Raw genomic sequence first — 23,789 nt, forward strand, 5'->3', positions numbered from 1 at the left:
ACATGGGTATGGCTGAAGCAGGGGTCCCATGGTGGGGACAAGTGGTCCAGAAGATCATGCAGCCTGACAGACTATTTACTCTAGTCCTGCATATGGGAACCACCTCCTGGGAGGAAGGACCCTCCTACCTGTGGAAACCACAGGTCACGCCCAGGCAGCCCAGGGCTCAAAAGACCCTGTCCTGCTGCAGCCACAAACACTGAACTTTCCAGGGGAGTCAAGGAAAAAAAAGCTTTACAAAGGAGAAGACAGCCTGAGGGGATTTCCCAGCAGAGGATTATGATGTTTCCAGTGGTCAAGCTGAATATCTGATTAGTGGATTCTCCATGTTCATGGGCATTTAGAGGAGCTTGCTCCATGTCCCCTAAATGCCCGTGAATATGGAGATATCCTCCACTCCTCCCACAGAAGAAGCCCCTCTTGGGAGGTGGTGTGTCCCCAGGCTGGGCCTCCTCCGAGGGCAGTCCCTCACCCGAAGGGTTTCGAAGGTGTCCTCGATCTCGATGATCTGCTGGATGTTGTTGGTGACGGTGGAAATGACCTTATCAATGAGGTGCACCACACCGTTGGTTGCATGGTGGTCAGCTTTCAGCAGCCGAGCACAGTTGACAGTCACGATCTGCCCAGAGAAGAAGTGAGGATGAGCGGTTAAGAAATCAGAGGCATAGTCTCGAAGCCCCGGGAGGGGAAAACACAGTACAGAATGTGGGTTCCACAAGCTGTGGAACTAGAGGTCCTGAGGAGGAGCAGGAGCAGGATGCAGAGGATTCTCTACTGCTTATCTTACCGCAGGACAAAACCCCAGAAACCAGCCCCACATGTGGACCAGGAGTAGGCTCAGTGTGGGCACAGGGCAATGCTGTGTAACTGGGGATTCCCTACCCCATTGGGATAGTGGTGGATTTGGATGTCCGAATTCTGGTACATGGAGGTGAGGGCCATGCCATGTTTCAGCTCGTCCGTCAGGACCCGTCTGTTCACCATGTGGTAGCGAAGGGCGTTAAGCAGCTCGATGTTGACGTTGCTCACCAGGGAGTCCAGCACTTCCTAGGAGGAAGGTCAGTGTGGCAGTTAGGGGACTGTAGACCCCACCTTCAAGAGATGGGTCCTTGCTACCCTGGGAAAGGTGCTTCTGATGCCCCAGTGACCCCAGGCCTCCATTCTGCCAAGGAGGCCTCCTCAGTGAGCACTGAGGTCTGTCTGTCCAACTGGAGGGATGGGGCATTGGAAGCAACCTGGTGAGTATATTTAGCTCAAGTTCCCTAGTTTTATCTGAGGGCTTAAGGAAAAAGTTTCCTGAAATAGTGGTAAATCACTACAGAGTCTCATCCTGCATGCCCACCAGCCCACCCCTCTGGGAAGTAAGGCAGTTCCCAGTAAGAGTCCCCTCAGCAGAAGGAGGTCATCTCACAGCTGGCAAGGACGCCCAGGCCTCGTTGCTGGGGGCAAAGATGGTGAAGCTGCCGGGCCCTTCCATCTCGGGCCTCAGCTTCTCTGTGCGGTCCGTGTACAGCTGAGTGGTGGTCGATCCGACGACTCCCAGGGTCTCATAAAGGTTTGAGAGCGGCAGGGCTGCAGGGGCAGAGGGCAGAGGAGGGATGGGCCTGTGAGGTCCACCCCGATCAGACCACACCCTCCCTTGTCTGCAGAGAGGACGGGACACCTGCAGGAGAAGTGTGTGGGGAGGCCCAGAGACAGCCTATTGTTGGGGAGCCTGAGGCTTGTCACCTGCTTCTTAAAGCAACTCCGTAGCTCAAATGCCTCCCTACTTGAGCTCAACTGGTCATTTTTAATCATTTTAATCACAGAAGCGCAAAGCTTTTGTTCATAGACATTTAGATAATACAGGCAGGAATGCATGTCAGAAATAGATATCCTAATTACAAACTAGTTTTACAGATTTATCTAGTTGTTGAAACTGGTTCCCTAACGGCCTCTACTAGAATGAAAGAACATTACAAATCTTTGAGGTGCTCTGTGTATTTACAAGTAATAAAACGTTATCTCCTAAAAGTAGCCTGAAGCTTCAGAGGGACTTCCCCTCACATGGTGAGCTTAATGTTCATTTTAAAGGGTGTGAACTAAGGCTCAGAGGCGGAGCTCCTCTTCTGAGGTCATTCTTTTCCCATTCCCTCTTTCCCATTCTGTCTTTCCAATTAAGTCAGGAACGTCATGGCCCCAGCCCATGCCAACCTCACCTGCTTGTGACCTTGGCACCAACCAAATTGCCCTCTTCCTTTTAAGTCTCAGTCTCACATTCTCAACTAATAAAATAGCAAATATTTCAAAATTAAAAAAAAAAACTCTGCGCAGTTCCTGGTGGCGCGTGGAACTAAAGGAAAAAATTCACAGGTGCCACGTGGTCTTTGTCCGTGCATGGCCATTCGTGGTACCCTTTGTTGACTCTGGGTAAGCCTGCCTGGCCTGCTGCTCTCTTCCCTACGGAACTCCAGTGGGCCAAGTTTCAACAGAGTGAGGCAGGCGTGGCTTGGTGTTCCCAGCCCAGCAGGAGACCAAGCCTATCCCATCCGCTCCTTAGCAGGGCTGATCAGAAACGCTGGATGCGTTTAGAATCACTCTAAGCCAGAGACAAGGCCATGAGCCCGTGCCTGGTGAGGAGAGCACGGGCAGGTCAGAACTGGAGTCTGTTCCACCAGCTGGTTAAGGAGGTCAGCTTGAACAGGAACGAGCAGTGCAGGAAACTCTCTGTTTCTAGCTTCCATCCTCTGGCCCTCGCATGGAACTTAGATGGCAGAGAGCACATGGGAAGGCTGTCCACATAGCCTCGTCCCTCGGACACCCATTCAGACTCTGCGGCCTTTTATGTTAGTGCTCCTTCCCCTCCTCCCCTCCATCCAGGCCAACAGGCAAGGCCTGGCTTATTCACCTGCAGGACAGCCCTTCTCTCCTGGGACCTTTTCATATCCAGGACAGCATTCGTAGCTGATGACTCTGCAATGAGACACACACGTGTATTAGGCAGGGCTTCCCTCCCTCACATGTCATCAGTCCTCTCTCCAGGAAGAATGGCCTCCACAGCCGAGGAAGGGAAATGGGAACATCCTGCTCTTGAAGAAGATCATCCACTAAGTCATATTTGTGCCTTCCATTGGCAAGGAGCTTGTCACTCCCCCTCAGCTTTGTAGAATGTTCCCAACGGTTGCCGTCACATACAGCAAAGCAACTGGGAAAGGTCAGAGCACTGTGGCAGCAAATTCAATAGTAGGATTAGAAAACATACTCACCAAGAATTTATCTCCAACCTAATTTGTGGGGAACCCAATAGTTAGGGTTCCTGACAGGCAGCAGAGAGGAGTAGAAAGAACCCTGGACCTGTTCTGGCTCTGAGTCTGCCACTAACTAACTGGGACCTCTCTGGCCGGGCCTGTCTCCTCTCTGCATCTCAGTTTCCTCATCTGTAAAATGCACATATGTATCATGTGATGGTTGTTGGATTAAATCTCTCATGGTCTTCTAGCTTTCCGATTTAACAACCAAAAAGGGTAGTGTATAGATCATCCAGTTTTTCTGTCTTTACAATCAAACTTTAAAACTTTTAAAAGTAAAATAAAGACAAAGCTCCTTCTATTAAAATGATTTTTTTAAATTAAAAACAAAATTCTGATCAATAAAAACATTTATATGGTTTCAAATTGAAAATATACAAAGGACTGTACAGCAAAATGGTCCCCATCTACCCTCCTCCCTCAACCATCCCATTGTCCTTCTAGGAGGCAACTGATACTGCCAGTTTCCAAGATTCTTTGTACTTGGATGAAAACAAGACTGGCAGTATACAGTTTTAAATTTTGAAATCTTGTGGTAAAAAAACTTAAAATTTTCTCTTGTTCCAATTCAGATCAGTCCGTCATGAAATGTTTACCACGTTCTGGAGGTCTGCAACACATAGCGTCAGCTCACCCAACGTTCTGGGGAAAGCCAAAAGACTAAGAATTTCAAATAACATCGCAAGGAAGTAAGTATTCTAGAAGCCTACACCTAAGAAAGACTTGCTTCAGATCAAATCCCCAAGTGCTGCCTAAGGCCACCCCTGCCCCGCAGTGTGAGCACAGCCCCTCCTTGGCAGCCCTGGAACCAGAAGCAAACAGCCATGTTCTGCCCCTTCCTTCCTTGTACATGGATCTGCCCTTTGGGACAACAGAGAACTCAGACTTGAACTGCAGCAGGTTTTACCATAGAACTGCTCACCCCGAGGCTCTCACAGGATGTTTAATGACATCACCAGAAGAGAAGCAGACAGACTGGGAAGAAACACGGGCTTTGGAGTGGAGGAGGGTGCTCTCAATGAGCCCGGGACATTCTGCTGTTATTAATTCCACTGGAGTCGTCTCAGGGAAGCCCCAGAGAGTCACTAGAAGATGAAGCCTGGCTCATCTGTTATCCAGGGTGGTGTTGCAGAGATGGATTCGCTAGGATTCTCAGGCTGCCAGGGAGCTACAGGTGTCACTCTGCCAGAAATGGGCCCCCAAGGACATGGCGGAGGAATGACAAGCCCTGCACATTCTTCTTTGCCCCGCTATCTTCATCCTCGTGCCATCCTGCTCCTTTCTAACCTTTCATCCCTGTACTTATAAGGGCTAAACAGGCTGGTGGGCTCAGGACTGACCTCGACTGACTCAAAATTTTATCTTCAGAAACTAAGTTATCTTCTGCAACTAAAGTAAAATTTGATTGACATACAGCCTCTCAAAAGCAGCGTGGTGTAATTGAAACAGTACTAGAATTAGGAGACTTGGCTTGTGATCATTTAGTAACTAGCAGGGTGAGCTGAAAGTCCATTTCTCTCTCTGGGTCTCAGTTTCCTGATCTATAAAAAGGGATGAAGTTAAATTCAATAATCTCTAAGGTTTCTTCCAATCTTATACTCACAATTCCAGTCAAGGGGATTATTTTTAGGTGGCAGAGAAGCACTCTTTCAAAGAAGTAGAGTGTCTGCCAGCTTCTCCCAGCTAAACCTAGGGAGAGCTGCAAGCCTTTAGCCCACAGAACCAGGGGACACCCAGGCATGGGATCCTTGGCTTTCTCTGATAAATACCAGGGCTCTGTGGCTGGAGTTGGGGAGGCAGGATTAGGTCAAGTGCCCCAAAGCTTAGCTTCTTTCCAAAAGCACCTGGGTGAAATTCCATGGAGTTGGAGAAGCACAGTTAGAGGATGGGTCTTCTCCTCAAAGCCTTCCTCACCTCTGGGGTCCCCTGTGAACATGAGTGTGCACACTCCATGCCTTGGAGCCCCCAGCCACGCTGGCCAAAGACTCTTCTTCCAGGACGTCAGTGTCTGAGTTCCATCCTAAAAAACCACAAGCGAGCTCATCAGCTCAGGTGGCCTCACCAGGATTTCATTGAGGACAAAAGGAAACCAATCCCCAATGTGAACTCCCTGGTTCCTGTGGCCACATGTGTCGGGGAGAATAACACAGGAGAAACAAGGGCTGAGGGGCTGAGAGCACGGACAGATCTAAGCAGAAAAGTCTCAGCGTGGAGAAGGATACTTAGGAGGGAATCAGAAATGTGCACGGGCTCTGAGGGATGAGGCCTTTCTTCAGACAACAGCTGGGGAGGGCCAGATCTGGGATGCTCCTGGAATTGCATCAAGTCCAATCCTGTTTCCGTTGCTCTTGACAATGCACATGTTTGGGGGAAAGCAGTCTGATTGGAAAGTTTGACACGAGAGGACACAGGTCTTCTCTCCCATGTGATCAGAGCTAACCCTTGTCTCCACTCACTATGCCTCTCCAGGTGGGCTTTCTGCACTCATGTCCCACAGTGGCTGGACATGGGTGGTACACTACCCCCAGCAGGGGCTCAGTCCCCCAACCGAAAGCTTTTTCCTGGTTAGCCGAGTGTGGCTCTCTGCCAGGAAGCTTTCTCCTAATCCTCTTGCCCTGCTGACCTCTCCATTCTCTGCCTTCCTGCTGCCCAGTCTGGCATCCCAGGCACTCTCTAGGTACACAGGTGTAAGCCATGCCTCTCAGCCTGAGCACAGCAGCCCTGTGGGCTGAGATGCTTCCACGGTTGGCGGTTTCCCTTCTCCCAACTGTCCCAACAATACCGGCTCTTCTCAGAACCACTCTGCATGGCCCCAGAGAAGCAGAGGGCAGCTGGAAATCGCAGACTGAGAAGACAGCCCTTTGAGATGATCTTGATCAAATATTTCTGGACTAGCACACCCTGTTCTCAGCCTAGTGTACCATTCTCCTTGTGCTCTGGTCTTGGGGAGAACACACATGCTGTGGGGAGACAGGGCTGGGGACAATCACAGAATCATGGGTCTGATGCCATCTCTCTAGGATGAACGCAGCAAAGGATGGAAACCATGGGGAGCCTCCACTGGCGTCTCCCCAGTTCCTTGGCTTCCCTGCGCAGAAAGGACCAATCTGTTGGTTTCTGAATTGAATCTCATCAGCAAAAGCTGTTCTGATTAAAGGCTCCGGGCTTCTCTTTGGTCTGAAACAGTCTAAGTGAAAACCTCAGGTCAGAAAAAGCATATCCTCTAGGGAAATGAGACATTAATTTTTTTGCTCCAGCTTCCTTGGTCAGAAGAACAATTGAAGGAAGAAAGTGAGGGAAGGTGCCCAATTTAGAAGGGCATTTGGGGGGGAGAAGGGGCAAAAAGATAGTGTTAATCCAAGGCCTAAGAATAGAGATGTTTGGGAAGCGCTCCTGCATTCACCTCCAAAATTTTTACTCATAATTGGATAAAGAGAGAAGTATTGGTATTTCTCTCCCCAAAGTAACTTTCCAAGAAGTGAATATAGAAAGTTAAAACAATCCCTCTTGCAAGTGTGCTCCATAGCTTCGGCTGGCTGTTGTGGCTGTAAATACCCAGGGATTAACTAGGCTCTGGAAGTGGGGGGAGCAAGGAGTGCGGCCTGAGAGCCAGTTTCCCGTGACAGAAGGGAAACCACTCAGTGTGTCATGCTCTCCAAGTGGAATCGCAGAGCAAACACAGACCCACGCTGTCTAGACATTGACATGCCCCACAGACCGCCTGCCTGGAGCGGCTCATTTTCTGTACTCCTGGCCTCCTGGTACTTGCAGAACTTTCTCAAGTCTCCAGGAGAAAATCAAAATCTTGAGCCCCCTGGTGAAAAAGGGCTTGCTTTACCCTACTGCCCACCACCAAAGACCCCACCACTACTCTATTCACCAGAGTCCAGCTTGGTTAGTGAGGAAGATGAAGCCTTTAGAAAATGTACTTATGTTTTTCATGGCAATTTGGTGCCGCATGTGAGGGCATTTTGGGGGCTTCTGGATGCTGACTGTGTCTCTTCCGTTCCCATGCCCTTCATCTGACTGGGGTGTTGGGGAGTCCCCTTGCACCAGAGGATCAGAATGACCACCAGACTGGGGGTGAGCAACCAGAGGAAGGTTGGTGACTCTGGGCCAAAGGGCCTCTGCTGACCCTGAGGAGGCCTTGTCCCTGGGACCCACAGTCACAGGTTTTGGGGCTGTAGAGAGACATCTGGGGCAGTTCATCCCGGCCCTACAGGGCTGCTCACTTGTGGATTACTGACATTAGCTGCTAGGCTTGATTCTCCCTGGAGAAGCATAGCACAGAGCTAGTCCTCAGCTACTTACCAGCAGATGACTTTGAGCAGGTTGCTTAGGCTTTCTAAGCCTCAGTTTCCCCAATATGATCAATAATCATATTGATCTTGTAGGGTGATTGTGAGAATTGAATGAGCTTACAAATGCGAAGCACTAACAAATGCTTGATATTTACTGAGCACTCAGTTGTTGACCTTCTTAAAAAATTCCAAGTATAAACTTTAAAATTGAAGTTAGGCTAATAACTTCATTGAAAGCAATGTCCTGCATGAGACCATCGATCAAATCACACTGTAATAAATAAATCCCCTATAACACATCGATATAACTCAATAGATAGAGCCTGTATTAGTTTCCCATTGTTGCTGTAACAAATTACCACAAATTTAGTAGCTTAAAACAACACAAATTTATTATCTTATAATTCTAGGTGTTAGAGTCAGAAATTGGCCTTATGAGGCTAAAATCAAAGGCTGCATTCCTTCTAGAGGCTCAAGGGGAGAATCCATTCCTTGTCTTTTCCATCATCTAGAGGCTTGCCTGCATTTCTTGGCTTGTGGCCATATCACTCCACCTTCAGTTTTCATTGTCACATCTCCTTCTCTGACTGTCCCTCCTGCCTCCCTCTTATAAGGACGCTTATGATTACAGTGGACTCACCAGATAATCCAGGATAATCTCCCCTCTCAAGATCCTTAACTTAATCATATCTGCAAAGTCTCTTTTTCCTTGTAAGGCAAATATTCACAGGTTAGGGGATTAGGATGTGGACATCTTTAGGGGATCATTATTCTACTTACCACAGGGCCTCATCCTAGATGGTACATGGATTCATGTAAATACTCAACAGAACAAAATTCCACGTCAGCTAAGCTGCCTCTTAGGAGTTTACAGAATGGGACAGAACCTTCAGGAAGCCTACCCAACAGAGGTGTTTGGTGAACCACTGGTGTTTGGTGTATGTCAAATCTCAGTTATTTCGGAGCAGATTATCCATAGACACTCAGCTAGCTGCACAAGGACTATGAAACAGGGAAGGAGGTGCTGGAGTGGGTCTGGGGACAACCTGGCTTCCCTAGATGGCTTCTCACCATCCTCTAGTTTTTCCTCTTTGGATCAAGGTTGTAGGATACAGGAAAAGGAAGAAAAGGAGGGCTCTTCCTCAGTGTCACTGCAGATGTCCTTGGGTGCCCTGCACAGAATGAGAGCTACTGGAAAGAGCTCTGCCAGCTGATGGAAAAGCCGCCCAAACACCAGCTGGCTTCGGTGAAAGTTAAAGCTCTAAGCTTTAACGCAGTGCTGAAGTAGTATTAATGTTTCAGCCCTTGGGCAAAGCAACACTTGCTACTAGGGAAAGGGGAGTGTCCTGCCAGCTCATCTTGGCTCCAGAGAACGGCTATTGCACTTGTGAAATGTGTTCCTCGTGAACCAACTTCAAGACTTGGATGGACAGTTGCCACCCCTACCCGTTAGCTCCGTGCTGGCCCCCACTGTGCCACGTTTATGATGTCTGAGCTCCTGCTCTGACTGTTACAACCCCATGATGTCAACTCCAACTTGGCTGTTAAATCAGCCTCCCTCTCACTGGGGTTCACACAAAGGAGGCCTGTCGAGAGGCAGCAAGGCTTCCTGACCACAATTTCCTGCATCATCGCTCAAGCTGTTTCCACGTAAAAATTTTATGGTTACTGATCAGACTGGGGCCTGAAATCACAGAATGGGATGCTGTCTCCCTCATAACCCTCTTTGCTTGATTAGCTATTGCATTGTTCTGGTGCTCTTTAGGATCTAAAATAAAAGCTAATGTGAATTTCCCAGAAATAAAATTCACTCAAGTCACTAAATAGGGGCCCATTGGTAACCACGTCCTGTAATAAAATCCATATGTTGGGCTTGACAAATAGCATGAAAGACTCAGGAACTGCAGAAAAGCTAATGTCTGAGGACAACGTAGTGTCCTCTGATCTGAGCGCTGAGTGAGGCCAGTCCCCTCCCACCCCTCCTCCCTCCGTGGAGGTGGAGTCGGGGGTCTCACAGCAGCAGCTCCAGGCTCCTGGGTCTCTGTGTGACCTGATACTGCAAAGTCTTTACCCCCTGGCCCTGTGCTTGGTGCCGCTTGTCTGCTTTCAGGTTCAAATTCTCCTTCCAAGTCTTGTGTCCCTTGGTGACCTGTGCCCCCTTCCCCATAACACTTTGCTCCCTTTCATCCCAACACACACTTCGGTTCCAGCCTCTTCCCCAGAGTCTTGCTGAGAAAATTCCCACTGCCCAAGTTGGCCTCATGCTGAGACGGTCCTCTTTACTCCAACCACCACCATGCTCCCCATTTCCCAGTCGGTTCTCACCCAAATAAATGCACCCAGGGATCCATTTTCACTGGGATGATGTCAACTGTCACAGCCCTCTCCCCCTCCCTTCCTGACCACCCATGGCACTGAATTCCTGGGGTCAGGTGGCAGCTCTCTCAAGGGTCTGAGTTGCAGGTACACAAGTGAACAAGGCTGCTCTTCCTCAGCTCTCTTGACGACATTGGAGATGAGTTCAGCTGCTTCCCCTTTCCCTCCCCGGGTTCTCCAGACCGCTTACCAGTTGGCTCCACCTTCCTGACACTACACACGATGGTCCAGGCAGGGACCCTCTTGTCCTGGATCATAAAGTTTTATATAAACTCACGTTTTCATATCCTCATTTCCTCTTTTTGAAGCTGTCCAAAGCAAAAGCCACACTGAAGAGTTGGATGTGCATATCATCGCCTTCTGGCTTTGTAAGGCCAGGTCTACAACCGGGACTGGGCACCGGGCTCCGCTTAACTCTACTTTCCACCTCACTTTCCCTATCCACACCCCACATCGATTCCTTTTCTAATGCTTGGGCTCCCCGGTGCCCACTGGTGTGAGGGTGCTGCACCACCACATCACCACACTCTCAGAGCCAAACCTGCCTGGAGGAAAGACCGGGCCATCAGGAACACAACACACAGCTGTGCTGCCTCGCCTTGTCCTGACACAGAGATGGAGAGGGTGCAGGTACGAAGAGCCAACAAGCCAAGGGGACCCATCCTCTACAACAGCGTCAGCCGGGGAACTGCCGGTGAGTATTACCAAGCTACTGTTAACTAGTGAGACAAATGCTTCTACACAGGGCCACCCAAAATACCAGGGCCAATGTCACTCTGTTGCCAGCTTGACATCACAAGCAGGTCCCATTTTTAGAGAAACTGGAACTAACAAAAATGTGGAGCTCTTTGAAACCCAGGGCTCTGAGATGTGGAAGAGCTGTTTGCTTGGTACTGGCGCTTTAGTCTCCTTCCAAGAAGCAATTACGTGGGGCCTGGCTCCGTGTTTAACTAAGTAGTTAATTAACTATTTATTTGAGCAGATAATATACACACATGGGAAAAATCAAAGAGTACTAAAGGTTTTTTTTTTTTTTAAATTAACATCATGGAAGGACATGGGACGGAATTTCCATAATCTCCTTTTGTCCATAGCAAGAATTATCACTGGGCGTTTGTTCACAGAACCCAGAGAGTGTGTCCTCTTAGCTCGCTCAACTCTTAGCTCTGAGGCTGGGCTTGGTCAAGTGGGAAGCCAACTGTCATGGACCTGCCCTCGACAGGCTCCCAGGGAGCTGCTGGTCTCTCCCCAGCTCTGCCATGGTCCCTAATTTCCCTCGATTCCTACTAGGATTGAGAATTGCCTAACAAAATCAGGGTCATAAGCTGGAATATTTATTTCCATGTACATTTTAAGGAAAGAGCGTTTTTCCCTTCCTTCAGTTGGTTATGAAGTTGGAGGAGATGTCTGCTCAAAAGCAACGTCACAAGCAATATGTCTTAGAATCCCTACCTTGAGAAAGGGTTCAAGATAGGGGTTAGAGTCTCTTAATCCTCCTATTATGCAGACAAGGGGAAGGGGAGGCCTCACAAGTGGCTCAGGAGGTTTCACATAGCACATCTTCCTGTCTGTAGGAGACAGCCAGCTTTGAGATCTGTTGACGATGAGTGCCAAAACAGATTAGGTTTCCCTGGAATTCTGCTAGAACATGCCCGCCACCCTGTTTCAATCAGGCAGCAGGGCAGTCAGGGTGAATGCTGCCTCCCTCCATGCTAATTGAGGCACCAACAAGCCCTACTGTAACCATACCGGGTCACATCCCATTGGCAGTCTCACTTCTGTTTGCATGGCCTACATCTGCAAATAACAGCAGGTAGCATTCATGGAGCGCTTACACCGTGCCAGGCGCCATATTCAGCCTCTCGTGTGCATTATTTCACTCAATCCTCCTAACAACCCCAGAAGGTAGTCCCATTTGCTATTTTACAGACGAGGCATCTGAGGGTTCCAAAAGTGAAGCAACCTGCTCAGGTAAGCGGCAGAGCCAGCACCTGAATCAGGGAGTCTGAGCTTATGTTCTTAATACACTGTCCCACCTTAATACACTGTCGTGCCTATTTCTAGGCCTTCTAAGTCTTATGGGGGTGTTTACCTTAGGATTGCGAGCAGGGGTGGTGTTATTTAGTATAAGTTTACCATTGGGCTTTCTTTCTGAGAGTCACAGGCTGGGGGCTGGTGGCTTCTCCACTAAATATTCGTATCATTTAGTGATGATTAAGAAGCGCACACACACACAAATGCACACCATGTGTCATGCTTCTTGTAATCCCAAATCAGCCCTGAAAAATGTATCCAAATCTTGTCAGGAGCCTTAAAAATGCAAAACAAAATTGGCCAGCTTACTAAAATGCCACTCCCAAGTACACAGTGCCCTGACATGTTTGCATCTTCATGGCTCCTTAGGCAGCCTGATTTTCCAGGAGGCTGGCCCAGGCCCCGGGGGCACTGCAGCTGGCGTACACGCAGCACAGCCTCCTGGGTGGCTGGTGGTCTTGGGTGGTTACAGATACTCACGTTGATTTGCCACAGATTTTCCTCTGGTACCACTGCTTGCAGTTGGTGAAGTACTTCTTGTTGGTGCCGATGAGCTTCTGCACAGCGCACACGTTGGGGCTAAAAGAAAAGCAGCAACATTAGCAAGATAGTCAGGATGTCCACCCCACCTCCATATCCTTCCCACCATGCGGGCCTTCCTGGGTCATTAGAACATTCTAGATATGGAGAAGATATAGTCATTTCAATCTTGGTACTGGGGGTGGCTCGGGGTAGACTTTGCCCCTTGTGGCCTAGATTTCCATCAACCTCCCCTTAAAGTTACCCCCCAAATTAAATGTTATCAAAGTATATCCCACACATTGATATAATCTCATGTAAGTATCCTTCTTTGACACACACCTTCGGTAAGCGTAAATAAAAGCATCTTAAAATTTTTAAATTGTATGTTACAGATCGAGAAAACTAGCTAAGTAAAAGTGGTATGTTTGCTAAGCAAAGCAGCTTCGAGAGAAGCCCCCAGCCTATCTCTGCACCCCCACCCCACACTGAGCCAAAACGCCCACAGGCTCCAACCTGGCTCCCAGTGCCCACTGCCGGCCCTGTTGTCCCGGGGGCCAAGGTCTGTGCCCAGCACCTCCCAGGAGGCTCCACACACAGACATATTCTGTGTGCCCAGGCTAGCTGCCTGGCTCCCAAACACGACATGCCGGCTGCCGTCAGGACTTGATAGGAGACTCTCTCCCACTGGACTCTCAGTCGTTCATTACTTAGACCCCAGCTGAGCCCCACTGGAGAAAGCCTTCTTCCAGTGTCCCAGGTAACACCCTCTGTCCATCCCCTGACCTGGGACACAGCCCTCGTTTACGCGGGGTACCAACAGAACCCAAAACCGATCACAGTGTGCATGTCTCCTCTCCTCCACCACCTTCCAAAGAACCTTGAAGGCAGGTGCTCTGCCTTGTTCTTTCTTTTACATTCTAGGTGGGGCCGAGCACTGGGTCAGGGTGGAGAAGGAGCTGGAATGAATTTGTTGAAAATTCTGCTCCCAGGATCACCCAGCTCAGCAGAGGCCTCAGGAACTCTGTGGAAAAGCTGAGTGCAAATGCCCTGGGGTTGTGCTGAGAAGCCTTCTTTCCCAGAGCCATGAGGTTTTGGTTTTGTGTATTTTATTCAGTGTACCAAGTCCTGAACCAAATCGTGCTCAGGCCATGTGGTGGCAGAACCTTCAATAGGAGGCCCTGGGGAAAAGAGGCAGCTGTGGCTGTGTGGTGACGATTGGGAGGGGGTCATCCTGAGCCGGAGGCAGGGCAGTTCATCTGGCTGAATCACAAGTCAGAGGAAAGCAAAGTGAAGAGACTGAGGGCTTTCACAAAACCTCTGCGCCCAGAGAACTTCAGGTATCATCTGTAGGTATCAATTCCTCTGTTACTTTAGAAATGTAATCAATAGCCATCATTTGACGTGCACGGTATTTTTCAGGAAGATGCTGATACCGCAGTGAGAGCTATACCTGCCATCCCTATCACATCGGCTGCAGGCACTTGGTCACTTCTCAAATACTCAGAGTCGGGTTACTGGGTAGGAGGGCACACTGACCCTTTACTTCTCTGCCCTGTCTCTTCTACTGTGTGGATGTCACCTCTTGTCCAGTGTGTGGTGCAGGAGGCAAAGGTGAGTGGGCCAAGGAGGCACAGTAAATCTTAGCGGGTTGATGTAAGAACCTGAGGGCAAGAGAAGTTAAGGGTGGAGAGGAGACTACAGAGCGGCGGAGAGGAGACTACAGAGCGGCGGAGAGGAGACTACAGAGCGGCAGGGAGGAGAGGCCACGTGCCCTTAGTCCTGGCTGGGTCTGGCCAGCTGCCTGCAGCCTCCAGAGGATTCTAACAGAAGCCACCTTGCCTCTCTGTGTGCTGCCTGGGATTCATGCAGCAGTCTCCAAATGAGCCCCGGAGCGTCCCTGCTGGCTACACACCAGCCCTAGATGCTGTTCACTGCTACACAATCTCAGAAGTTCTTCTATCTGACCAAGCAGGAAACAATTACTGTCGATGAATTCCCAGCAACCTTCCGTAGGCGTCTGGCGAATCTTCAGCAAGTCTCTTGTGGATGTGGCTCCAACATTCCTCTGCGGAGTGAGTTGCCACTGCTGCTGCCCTTTGAGACAGGAGCGGGGCCTGGGGGTCGCTGTGACCTGCTCCCTCTCACATCCATCAGGGTGGGAGGGGTGGGCTGTGTATACAGGAAATTTATGCTGAAGTTTAATCTAAATTAGCAAGCCATTTCTGGGCTTTCTGCCTCAAGCACAACGGCTCTGCTGTGCAACTCGGATTTGAAAATCAAGTGCGTCAGGAAATTCTGTCCAGTTTTGGTTGCTGATATTCAGAAGTATGACTACATTTTTATTTCTCTCTTGGTACTACTTTTTTCCCTCCCTATAGTAACACAGATAGAGCCAGGAGTCAAGAGACCACATCACAGTCACTACAGCTTCCTGCGTTTGGACTCACTAAGCTGTAGTTTCCCCATCTGTAAAATGGGAACACGAACAAGAGATCTCATGGCATTGTGGTGAAGCGGTGATGGGCAATAAAGTGCTGCACACGAGCAAGGCACACATTATCTCTTCCTTCACGTTTTGGAGCACACCACATTTCCCTAAAACAGCAGAGAGATTTCCTTCCCTTTTCACCAGTTCTCACTTTGAATGAAGGGTCGGAGCTTGAACAAGGTTGTCCATTTTTCACAGGGTGCCACACACCTGTGCAAGGCCAGGCAGCCCTGTGGTATTTTCAGGGACACTTAGATCAGAGCAAATGCAACCACTCGTCACAGTTCATCTGCTTGTGCATCTCGACTTTACCATGGGCACATATGACTTAGCCCATTCTGCCCATCACAGATCACTACAGGCCTTTCCAACCGCACAGCAAGAAGCTAATCAAGAGGATTAGCCTACAGGGGTGTGTGTGGGGGGGTCGGTGGAGAGGAAGTTGATCTCATATCTGAAAGTCCTAATAAAGAGCATTTGCATTAAAAAAAAAAAGCACCCTGTTTTCTGGCTGGGCAGTGTCTCTTCTGGGCTCTGATGGGAAGGAGGCTTGCTATAGAGATGGTTCTTGGTGGAACAAGGTCAACACCTTTGGGGAAGCTTCACTGTGGTGTGCACAGAGACACCATTCCTGGTGGCAGTGCTGCAGGGCAAGCTAGAGGAGTCTTCTCCTGACTTAGTGGCTAAGATACAGAGGGGACAGAAACCTCCCAGGCGGATTGTGGCATCCAACCATAACGTGCTTCATTGGTAAGAAAGGTAGAGACAAAGGTGAGCCGGGTAGTGGCAATGAAAATGCCATTTGCTCACATTTTGACTTTTATGCCTGATATCCCCCTCCTCTTTCTGACCTGCCCCCTCACCCTTTAGGACACACAACCTAAGTCAAAGGTGACTCTCCCACTTCCCTGAAGACCCCAGGACATCTGGCGGTGCTCTCCTCTTTCCAGGAGGGTGTTGAGGCTGAGGCAGGGCCCTGCTTGATCTCATTCTGCAGAGCAGCCAGACTCACTGCCCAGCAGGCCCCCTCCGGCAGCCCCGGGCACCTGAGAGGCCAAGTAAACCCCTAAAGCCATAGGCAGAGGGAACGAGGATAACTACTTCCTGTGAAGCGGCAGCCTTTGCCCACCCCCAGAGCACTCCTAGGGGTGGGGATCCAAGGCTTTGTAAAGTCCTACGAAGTGAACTCTACTCACTCCCAACAGTGAGTTTTGATCTGAGTACAGATCTGTCCAGTCATGGGGTGGTCTGCGTTCTACCAGGGTGTGAATGTCAGAGTCAGTGGCAATGGGCTCCCCCTGAGACCCAGCGGCATTTGTGCTGCTACACGACTCTATCCACATGTAGTCTGACCTGGTTGTGAAAAAGGAGCTAGTGCAACCAGCTCTGTGCAACTAGCTCTGGACTGGAAGCTGCGGCCAAGCCGTGCTATGTGTGCAGCAGGCTGGTCTAGTCTGGGAGGTAGAAACATTGCCCACCTCTGCTTGGGTTTGGGCCAGGGTCTTTACCAGGTCAGACCCTCTGCCTGGGCTTGCCTCCTAAAGCCAACACATCTTCAGTGCCTCAAAGGAATATCTGCAATGACAATGTCCCAAATTTACAAATCTAGCCATCGTTTTAAGAGAGATTCTAACCCCAGCTCCAGTGCATACTGCAGGACTGTGGGAAAGCGGTGTGTCCTCTCTGGACTCAGTTTCCCCATCTGAACAATGTATGTGAGGCCCACGGAATTCTGCTCTTCATTTGCCAGGGGAGGAGATGCCACATTGCCTTAACTGCCTTTGCCGTGCCTGGAGAGCACTATCTGTGCCAGGTGGTGGGTGCAGGGCCTGGCTAGGTGAACAGGAGCCTGGGGGCCTGGGATGCTGTCAGCTTGTGTGGCCCCAGTCTCACATCTGGAAGCACTGGACAAGGACCTGGCTGGACTGGAATATGTGCACTGCTGGGTGGGCTTCCTCTCTGCCCTGGCCACCTTCCCACGGTGACTCTGGGCAGAGCTGCCAACTCCCCCTTCGTCCTCTCTGCTGGGAGAAGCTGAAAGCCCGGGTCAGGTCTTCTGCTCTTGACCTGAGTCTGGTCGCTGGTCAGCTCTCCCACCGCCATCCTCTACAAAGCGTCCGCTGCTGGCTTTCCCTCCATGGCCCCCGACCTCCCTCCCTCCACCTCGTGCAGGGCTGGTCCCTCCGAGCGCCCCACGCTCCCTGCTTTTCGTTTGGGCTTTGTCCCCTACGCCCCCAGCCCGTCCCTCCACCACCCCTAGCGGGGCAGCCCGGCTTACCCATGCTGCCGGCCCCGGAGCCGGCTGTGCTGCAGCACCAGCTGGTAGGGCGACCTGGCGGGGCCCGCCAGGGTGGCGGCGGGACCCAGGGCCAGCGCCAGGGCGAGGGGCAGCAGCCGCACGAGGAGCGCCATGGAGCGAGACGGCGCGCGGACGGGCGGCGAGCGGGCGGCCGAGGAAGTGCAAGCGCTCCGCCGCGGGCCAGGTTAAGTAAGCGGCGGCGGGAGGGAGCGGCCGCGAGGGGCGGGGAAGCCCGGCGGGCGGCGCAGAGGGCGGGCTGCCCGGGCGCCTCGGCCGCCCCCGCCTGCCAGCCCGCCGGCCAGGGCTGCGCGCACCGCTCACTTTCCTCACCGCCCAGCCCTCCTCTCCGCCGTCCGCCCTCCCTCTCCTCACCAACCGACTCCATGGCTCCAAGGGCTACAGGTCCTCCGGGAAGGGGAGGCTGGGAGTAAGGGGCAGCTGTGCCCGAGGCTCTCCCCACACTTCACTCCCTCCAGGAGCCCGCAGGGCCCTGAGCCCAAAGACCCCTCGCTGGTCTTGAGGCTACGAAACACTGTGGAAGTGGGAAGGGAGACAATGCTGATCCCACAATACCCTCCCCGCAGACTTGCCTCTGCATTCCGGGAGCACGCCTCTCCTCCCAGAGGCTTGCTAATTGAAAGACAGACAGGAGTAAATCTTACGATTGACAGAAGACAAAAAAAAATGTGGGGCAAGTTTTGTTAAGACTAAGCTACTCTTGGAAACCGTGGAGAAGGATGCGGTCCATCACCTTGGTGCATACCCGTTCTCTTTTGTTAAACATCTCTGCAGCACTGCATGCCAGATACATGCTGCAAAGAGCTGGAAAAGACAAGATTTCTGCCCTGGAGGAGCTCAGCTCAACTAAACATACAGTCACCTGGGAGGGAGGTACATATTCGCCCAAGCGCCTATTAATCACCCACCAGTTACTGGTACTGCTAGCCTGGGGAGACAAAGATGGATGAGTGAGTGAGATACAGGCTCTTTCTGAAAATGCTCAGTCAGGAGATCCACCGGCTAGCCAACAGTGTGCCATGGAGAAGGGCAGCTGGGGCCTTGGGAACCCACAGGAGGCACCTGGCCCTGACAGGAGGCGACACCTGCTCTTAGGCCCGAAGGGTGAGAAGGAGTTAGCCAGGCAAAATGAAGTGTGCGTTCAGGGAACCTAAGTTGTCCCTCTGGCTGAAGCATGGGAAGGTGGAGTCAAGGGTAGAGGAGGAGGGAAGATGTGTTGCAGGACCCAGACCCAAGCTAAGAGTCCTGCAGGTGATGGAGAAGCAGGCAAGTGACATGATCAGTGCCAGGAGTAGGCTATGCGAGGATCAGATAAAATAACATAAGACTGGAGGCAGGAGGGTCAGGTGACCAGGAGGGGACCGTGTGAGAGCTGGACCAATGGCAGTAGAGGTGCGCATGAAGAGAGGTGGCAAACCCAAGGGGTGTCTAGGATGTAACAGACCAGCAGAACTTGGAGGCTGTACATGGGGATTGGGGGAGAAGGAGGAGGAGTCAAGGATGACTAAGGTGCTATTGGCATGGGCATCTTGGTGGCTAGTGGTACCATTTTTAGAATGAGGGACATGGAGGGGGTTGCAGATTTGCCAGTAGAGTCAGTGGTTCTGGACACACAGAGTTTGAGGTGCCTGTGATTCATTCAAGTGGAATGTCCTCTGGGCAGCTGGCCATAAGGATCTGGAGCTCGAGCAGGGATCTGGGGTGGAGATTCAGACGTGAGAGTCATCCTCGGCCTGTCTGAAGCCGAAGCTGTGGGAGTGGATGAAGTCTCTGGGGAAGGCATGTGGAGCAAGAGATGGGTGATGACAGATGATGGAGAGGAGGCATGGGAGAGCAGCCACAAGGGAGGTGAAGGGGTGCTGACAGGAGAGCAGGAGGAAATGGGGGTGTGGAGCTGTGGTAGGAGGGGGGAGCCCCAGAAGGAGGGAGCTGCATGCAAGACACATCCTAGGAGCATCCGCTATGTGGAAACAGTGAGACACTGGGGACTTGGCTGCGGAGAGCAGGAAGGTGGAAGCCAGATTATGGTGGTTTGATGGAGAGATGGGGCAGTGATGGTGAGTGGAAAGATGATTTTTTCAAGAAGCTTGTCTGAGAAGGGAAGGGGAGAGTCAGGGTGGAAGCCAGAGAGAGACAAAGTCAAGAGAGGCTTGGACATGTTAGAATGCTGATGGAAAGGAGGTAGAAAGGAGGAGGTCAACACCAGGGGCTGATCTGAGTGAGGGGCGAGGGTAAGCAAGGAGAGGAGGGGAAGCAAAGAGAGGGGGAGCAGAGCAGTTTGGGGGCTGGAGGAGGGGCAAGGTACTGAGGGAGTAAAAGCTATTGAGGGCCTGACTTGGGGGAATAGTAGAGGCAGTGGAGAGGAGAGGACAGGTTCCAGGGAGATTTCAGAGGTAGCACTGACTAGACTTGGAAACCCCTTGGGCACGCAGGGTAAGGGAGAGGGGGAGTCGGAGACAATGGTGAGGCTTGTAGCTGAGATAACTGGATGCATGCTGGGCACTCTGGTGAAGGTGTACACTGGGCTGCCTGCAGGGAGGGAGGCACGACTCCAGGTGTGTTCACATCATGTATGACGAGCCACCTGCATTTCCAGGTGGAGGTGTCCAGGAGGGAGCTGCCTTCAAAGGTCTGGATGTCAGGGGAGGTGTGAGGACTGGAGATGCAGATTTGAGTCACGGCACTAGAAGGTGGTGGCTAAAGCCATGGACATCCCTGGGGAGCATGTTTTGGAAAAGAGGAGGAAGAGAGAGGGGAGGAAGAAAGGATGGCAGGCAAGAGCCCTAGGAAGCACCCATCTGGAGAGGTTGAGGGGCAGGCAGAGAAGGAATCCTGAAGGGACAGAGGTCCAGGGAGATCCAGCGAGGCCACAGGAGAGGAGAACTTCAGAGAGCCACCGTCATTGCCAGGTGGGGCAGAGCTCATGCTGGACCATATCACTGAGTGGTTCCTAGACTATGCTTGGCACTCAGGAAACAAAAGACCACAAGTCTATGGAAAGATTTCTGGAACATTCTGACTCCAAGTTGTATCTTCTGCATTGAAGACTAGGGGATGTTCTGGGGTGGCTTTGACCTTGGGGAGAGCCAGGTCGTTCCCTGATGCCCTCCCTGTCTCCTCCCCTCCCCATGTCCCCAGAAGGGAGAGGTGGGACATTCACTCCCCTGGCTACCTGTGGCACCAGTCCCAGTGCTGGGGACCTCTGCCACTTTGGGGGAAATGTTCCCATTGTCTGTCTCTGTCCAAGTGGGGCTCATTCTGCTCGCTGGTGAAGACTGTCAAGCACATACTTATAAGTGGACTTTCCTGAAAACAACTTTCTGAAAGAGGAGAAGGCCTCTCCTGCTGCATTAGGTTCTGTGTTTGGGCTCCTGGGACTTAACTTCTCTTTATCTATGAATCCTTTTCTTCACTGTGGTGTTTATTATCATCTTCTTTTTTTCTGGATCCTTGGGGAGAAAATCCAGAGAACAGGATTGGAAGAACTATTTTGATGGCTTCCACATCAAAATATCCTATCTGCTGACTTCCTGCTCAGCCAGCAATCATGCAAAGAGAGAGGTGTCTTTGGCAATGACCCCACTCAGTGACTTGATATGGATGGCCACTAAGATCACGAGGTAGGAAGTCTGCCTTGGCCAGGGCTGAGGTTTGAGCACACAGCAGCCTCCACGGATTGCTATCTGAGTCTGAGCTGCGGTAAAATAATTCCCTTATAAGACTAGAAAGGTCCCGACCAGAAGGGTAGGGTAAGAAATGAAAGGAAGTTTCTGGGAAGGATATGCACTGAAAGGGGAGGAAGCAGCCGTTGGCAACTTTGCTTGATGGTTTAGGTGTGTAGCTTGGGACCCTCAGCCAGGATCCACCAGGTGGACCGCCAGCCCTGCCTGAGTGATGGCTTTGGTATAGCAAAGCTCTTCAGTGCAGACTCTGGAGGCAGGGACCTAGGTTCAAATCCCAGTCCTGCTACTTACAAGCTGTGTGGCTTTGGGCAAGCTGTTCAACCCCTCTGTGCCTCAGTTGCTACTTATAGAGATGATAATAAAACCTACCTCACAGGACTCTAGGATAGATTACATGATATAACAAAAGTAAAGTGGCCCAAAACTATGAGCTGCTTGCCTCTCCCCAGTAGTTGTTCTATGTAATAGAGGTCACTGGAAAGATAGGATAGTGTAGAAACTATAAAAGTAATCATCTGAAAATGATAATTTAATTGATTGCAAGCAAAACATTTCTGTTTCAACATGACCGTTTGGCATAGGACATTGGGAAGCTCTCAAGAGAGATTCCAGCTCAGACTGGAAGTTCCCCCAAAGCCAGAGCATGGGCTGCATCATGACTTCAGGGACGATGCTCCTTGTGTGTAAGAACCCGGGAGCCCTGCCTTCCCGCCCAGCTCTCCCTCTGGCAAGATTTACAGGCTTTGGGGCAAGTCAGGTAATCTCGCTGTAAAACTTCCCTCCTCCATAAAACTAACATTTGATGACTTGGGTTTTTCCATGAGCTCAGGAAAGAGATTACAGTAATACTTCATTTGCTGTTTAGATATAAAAAAAAAATTCCACCTCCACACCCCACCACTGCCCTCTCTCCCAAACCGGAAAACGCAGACCCCTGTGAATGTAAACACGTTCTCCCCGTAGACATTGCTGCTTTGGGGGGTGTTTTTGTTCCACAGGACAATGCTGCTGGAAGAAGGAGAAGGGGTCCTCTATCCCCGGGTGACCTGAAGCCAAGCAAGGCTAACCTAGCTCCCTAAAAGACCTTTCCTTTGGAAAGGATTTTCTTTTTCTTTCCATGTTAGACAAACTAAAGAGAAAGAGAGGCTTGTTTGGAACAATAATCACTAGACTTTTTCAGGCACTTTATAAAAATGATGACTTTCACATTCTGTGGCTCATACAAGATCACCAAAAACAGTTTAGTTTTTGAAAATAACTCTGTTGTGCTTGACAACAGGTCTTAAACAGCAAGATGAATTAGTAGTTCCAACAAGTTCCCCACAAAGGGAACTAAGAAAGAAACTGGTTCTGGGTCTGTCGGCAGGAGAGCTGGCATTTGCAGCCTTATCAACTTCATGCCTCCCTTTGCCATCCTCCCCAAAGTTCCTGGTGATGTTTGGGTATCAGTGGAGATAGAAGACATGGTCAAAGCAATTTCTAGAGTGCTCTCGGCCTTTCTAACTGGCCACCATGTAGCGATTTAGAGAGCTCTTAAAATTTCCCTAAGACTTGCTAGGGAGAAAGAAAGGTGGGTTTTGGCATGAGATATCCAATTTTAAAGAGGATATGAATCAAATTTGGGGGAAAATTTCCATTCCTTGTACAATACACAGCACTTAGACCGGTACTTTACACACAGCAATTATTCCATCCACCTAACAAACAAATGCAAGAAACATCTCTATTTATTTAATTAAGTGGTGATTATCACACTGTTCAGAGGATTCAGATTTGGTTTTTCAAGGATTTCCCATGACCTTGCCACTCAAAATGTGATCTTCAAAGAGCAGCATCAGCACCAACCTGGAGTTGTTAGTAATGCAGAATCTTAGACAACCGCTATCCCCCACCTACTGAGTCAGACTCTGCATTGTAACAGATTGCCAGGTCATTTGTGTGCATGTCAAAGTTTGAGGAGCACAGGCCTACAGGTTTATGTTAAATAGCTAAAGCTTAGATGAGTTTAAAATAGGATTCAATTTATGTACAACTTTTCCAGAAATACAGCCATTGATCAAAAAGAAATACACCTAAAAATTTGCACCAACGAAATGACCACATTGGAAATCTTCGCTCTCAGTGAGGCTCAGCTCACTTTGTGGATGACAGTCAAGATGCCTTGGTGACTGGCAGGTGGCTTTTTCTCTAGGTCCAGTTGTTAGGTATTCAGTATCTTCCTCACACTGAATGGGAAAAGGAAATTGTGTTTAGTGAGGGTCACCTTCCATTCTTCTCTCCTTTCAAAGCCTGCTAAGGGGGCCTGGGTGGTCCACAGATTTGTACCAGCAAAACTTAAAACACACTTGCAGCTTCAGGCTTGGCAATTGATGGGGACAGACAGCTGTCACAGCCCTAAAATGGCATTAGGTCCCCAGTGTTTACATTCTCAAGTGACTTGCAGTTTTCACAACTTCTCCAAACACTGGCTTTCTTAATCAGGGCTTGCCAAATGCTACTTGTTGGTTAGAACCCAACTTGATTTTCCAGGGAAATTGATTTTTCACAAGAGAGTTGCCTTGATTTGGCTCAGATAAAATATCTTAAGAGAAGAATCCAGAGGCGCTTTTGAGGTTGCTTCAATTGCCTGACCTCAAATACTTTCGCAGAGTGATGCCCACAGTGGGGAACTTACCAGGCCGTTGGTGGCTTGAGAAGCAAAGCTTACCCATGCCTTTCCTCTGCTCCCTTCAAATTTTCTTGCTGGAAAGCAAAGTCCTCAGAGAAATAGACACCACCCAG

The 23,789-nt window shown here is 50.3% G+C and overlaps 1 protein-coding gene across 2 annotated transcripts in view; it reads right to left on the reverse strand.

The window, feature by feature from the left end:
- The window catches only part of TGFBI (transforming growth factor beta induced), a 32,495-nt gene extending 15,060 nt beyond the window's left edge, over positions 1–17,435 (reverse strand). For both annotated transcript variants that reach the window (XM_087429763.1, XM_004420169.3), the window contains exons 1-6: positions 17,287–17,435; positions 12,479–12,577; positions 2,888–2,952; positions 1,412–1,572; positions 883–1,047; positions 473–619 (exon numbers count right to left, since the gene is read on the reverse strand). In XM_087429763.1, coding sequence (XP_087285889.1) covers positions 473–619; positions 883–1,047; positions 1,412–1,572; positions 2,888–2,952; positions 12,479–12,577; positions 17,287–17,420 — 771 coding nt within the window. In that variant the 5' untranslated portion in view covers positions 17,421–17,435. The remainder of the gene's footprint in view (positions 1–472; positions 620–882; positions 1,048–1,411; positions 1,573–2,887; positions 2,953–12,478; positions 12,578–17,286) is intronic.
- Between the last annotated feature and the right edge of the window lie 6,354 nt (positions 17,436–23,789).

This window comes from Ceratotherium simum, chromosome 4 (genome assembly GCF_057802395.1).
Source record: "Ceratotherium simum simum isolate JZ-2026a chromosome 4, ASM5780239v1, whole genome shotgun sequence".
Classification (NCBI taxonomy): domain Eukaryota; kingdom Metazoa; phylum Chordata; class Mammalia; order Perissodactyla; family Rhinocerotidae; genus Ceratotherium; species Ceratotherium simum.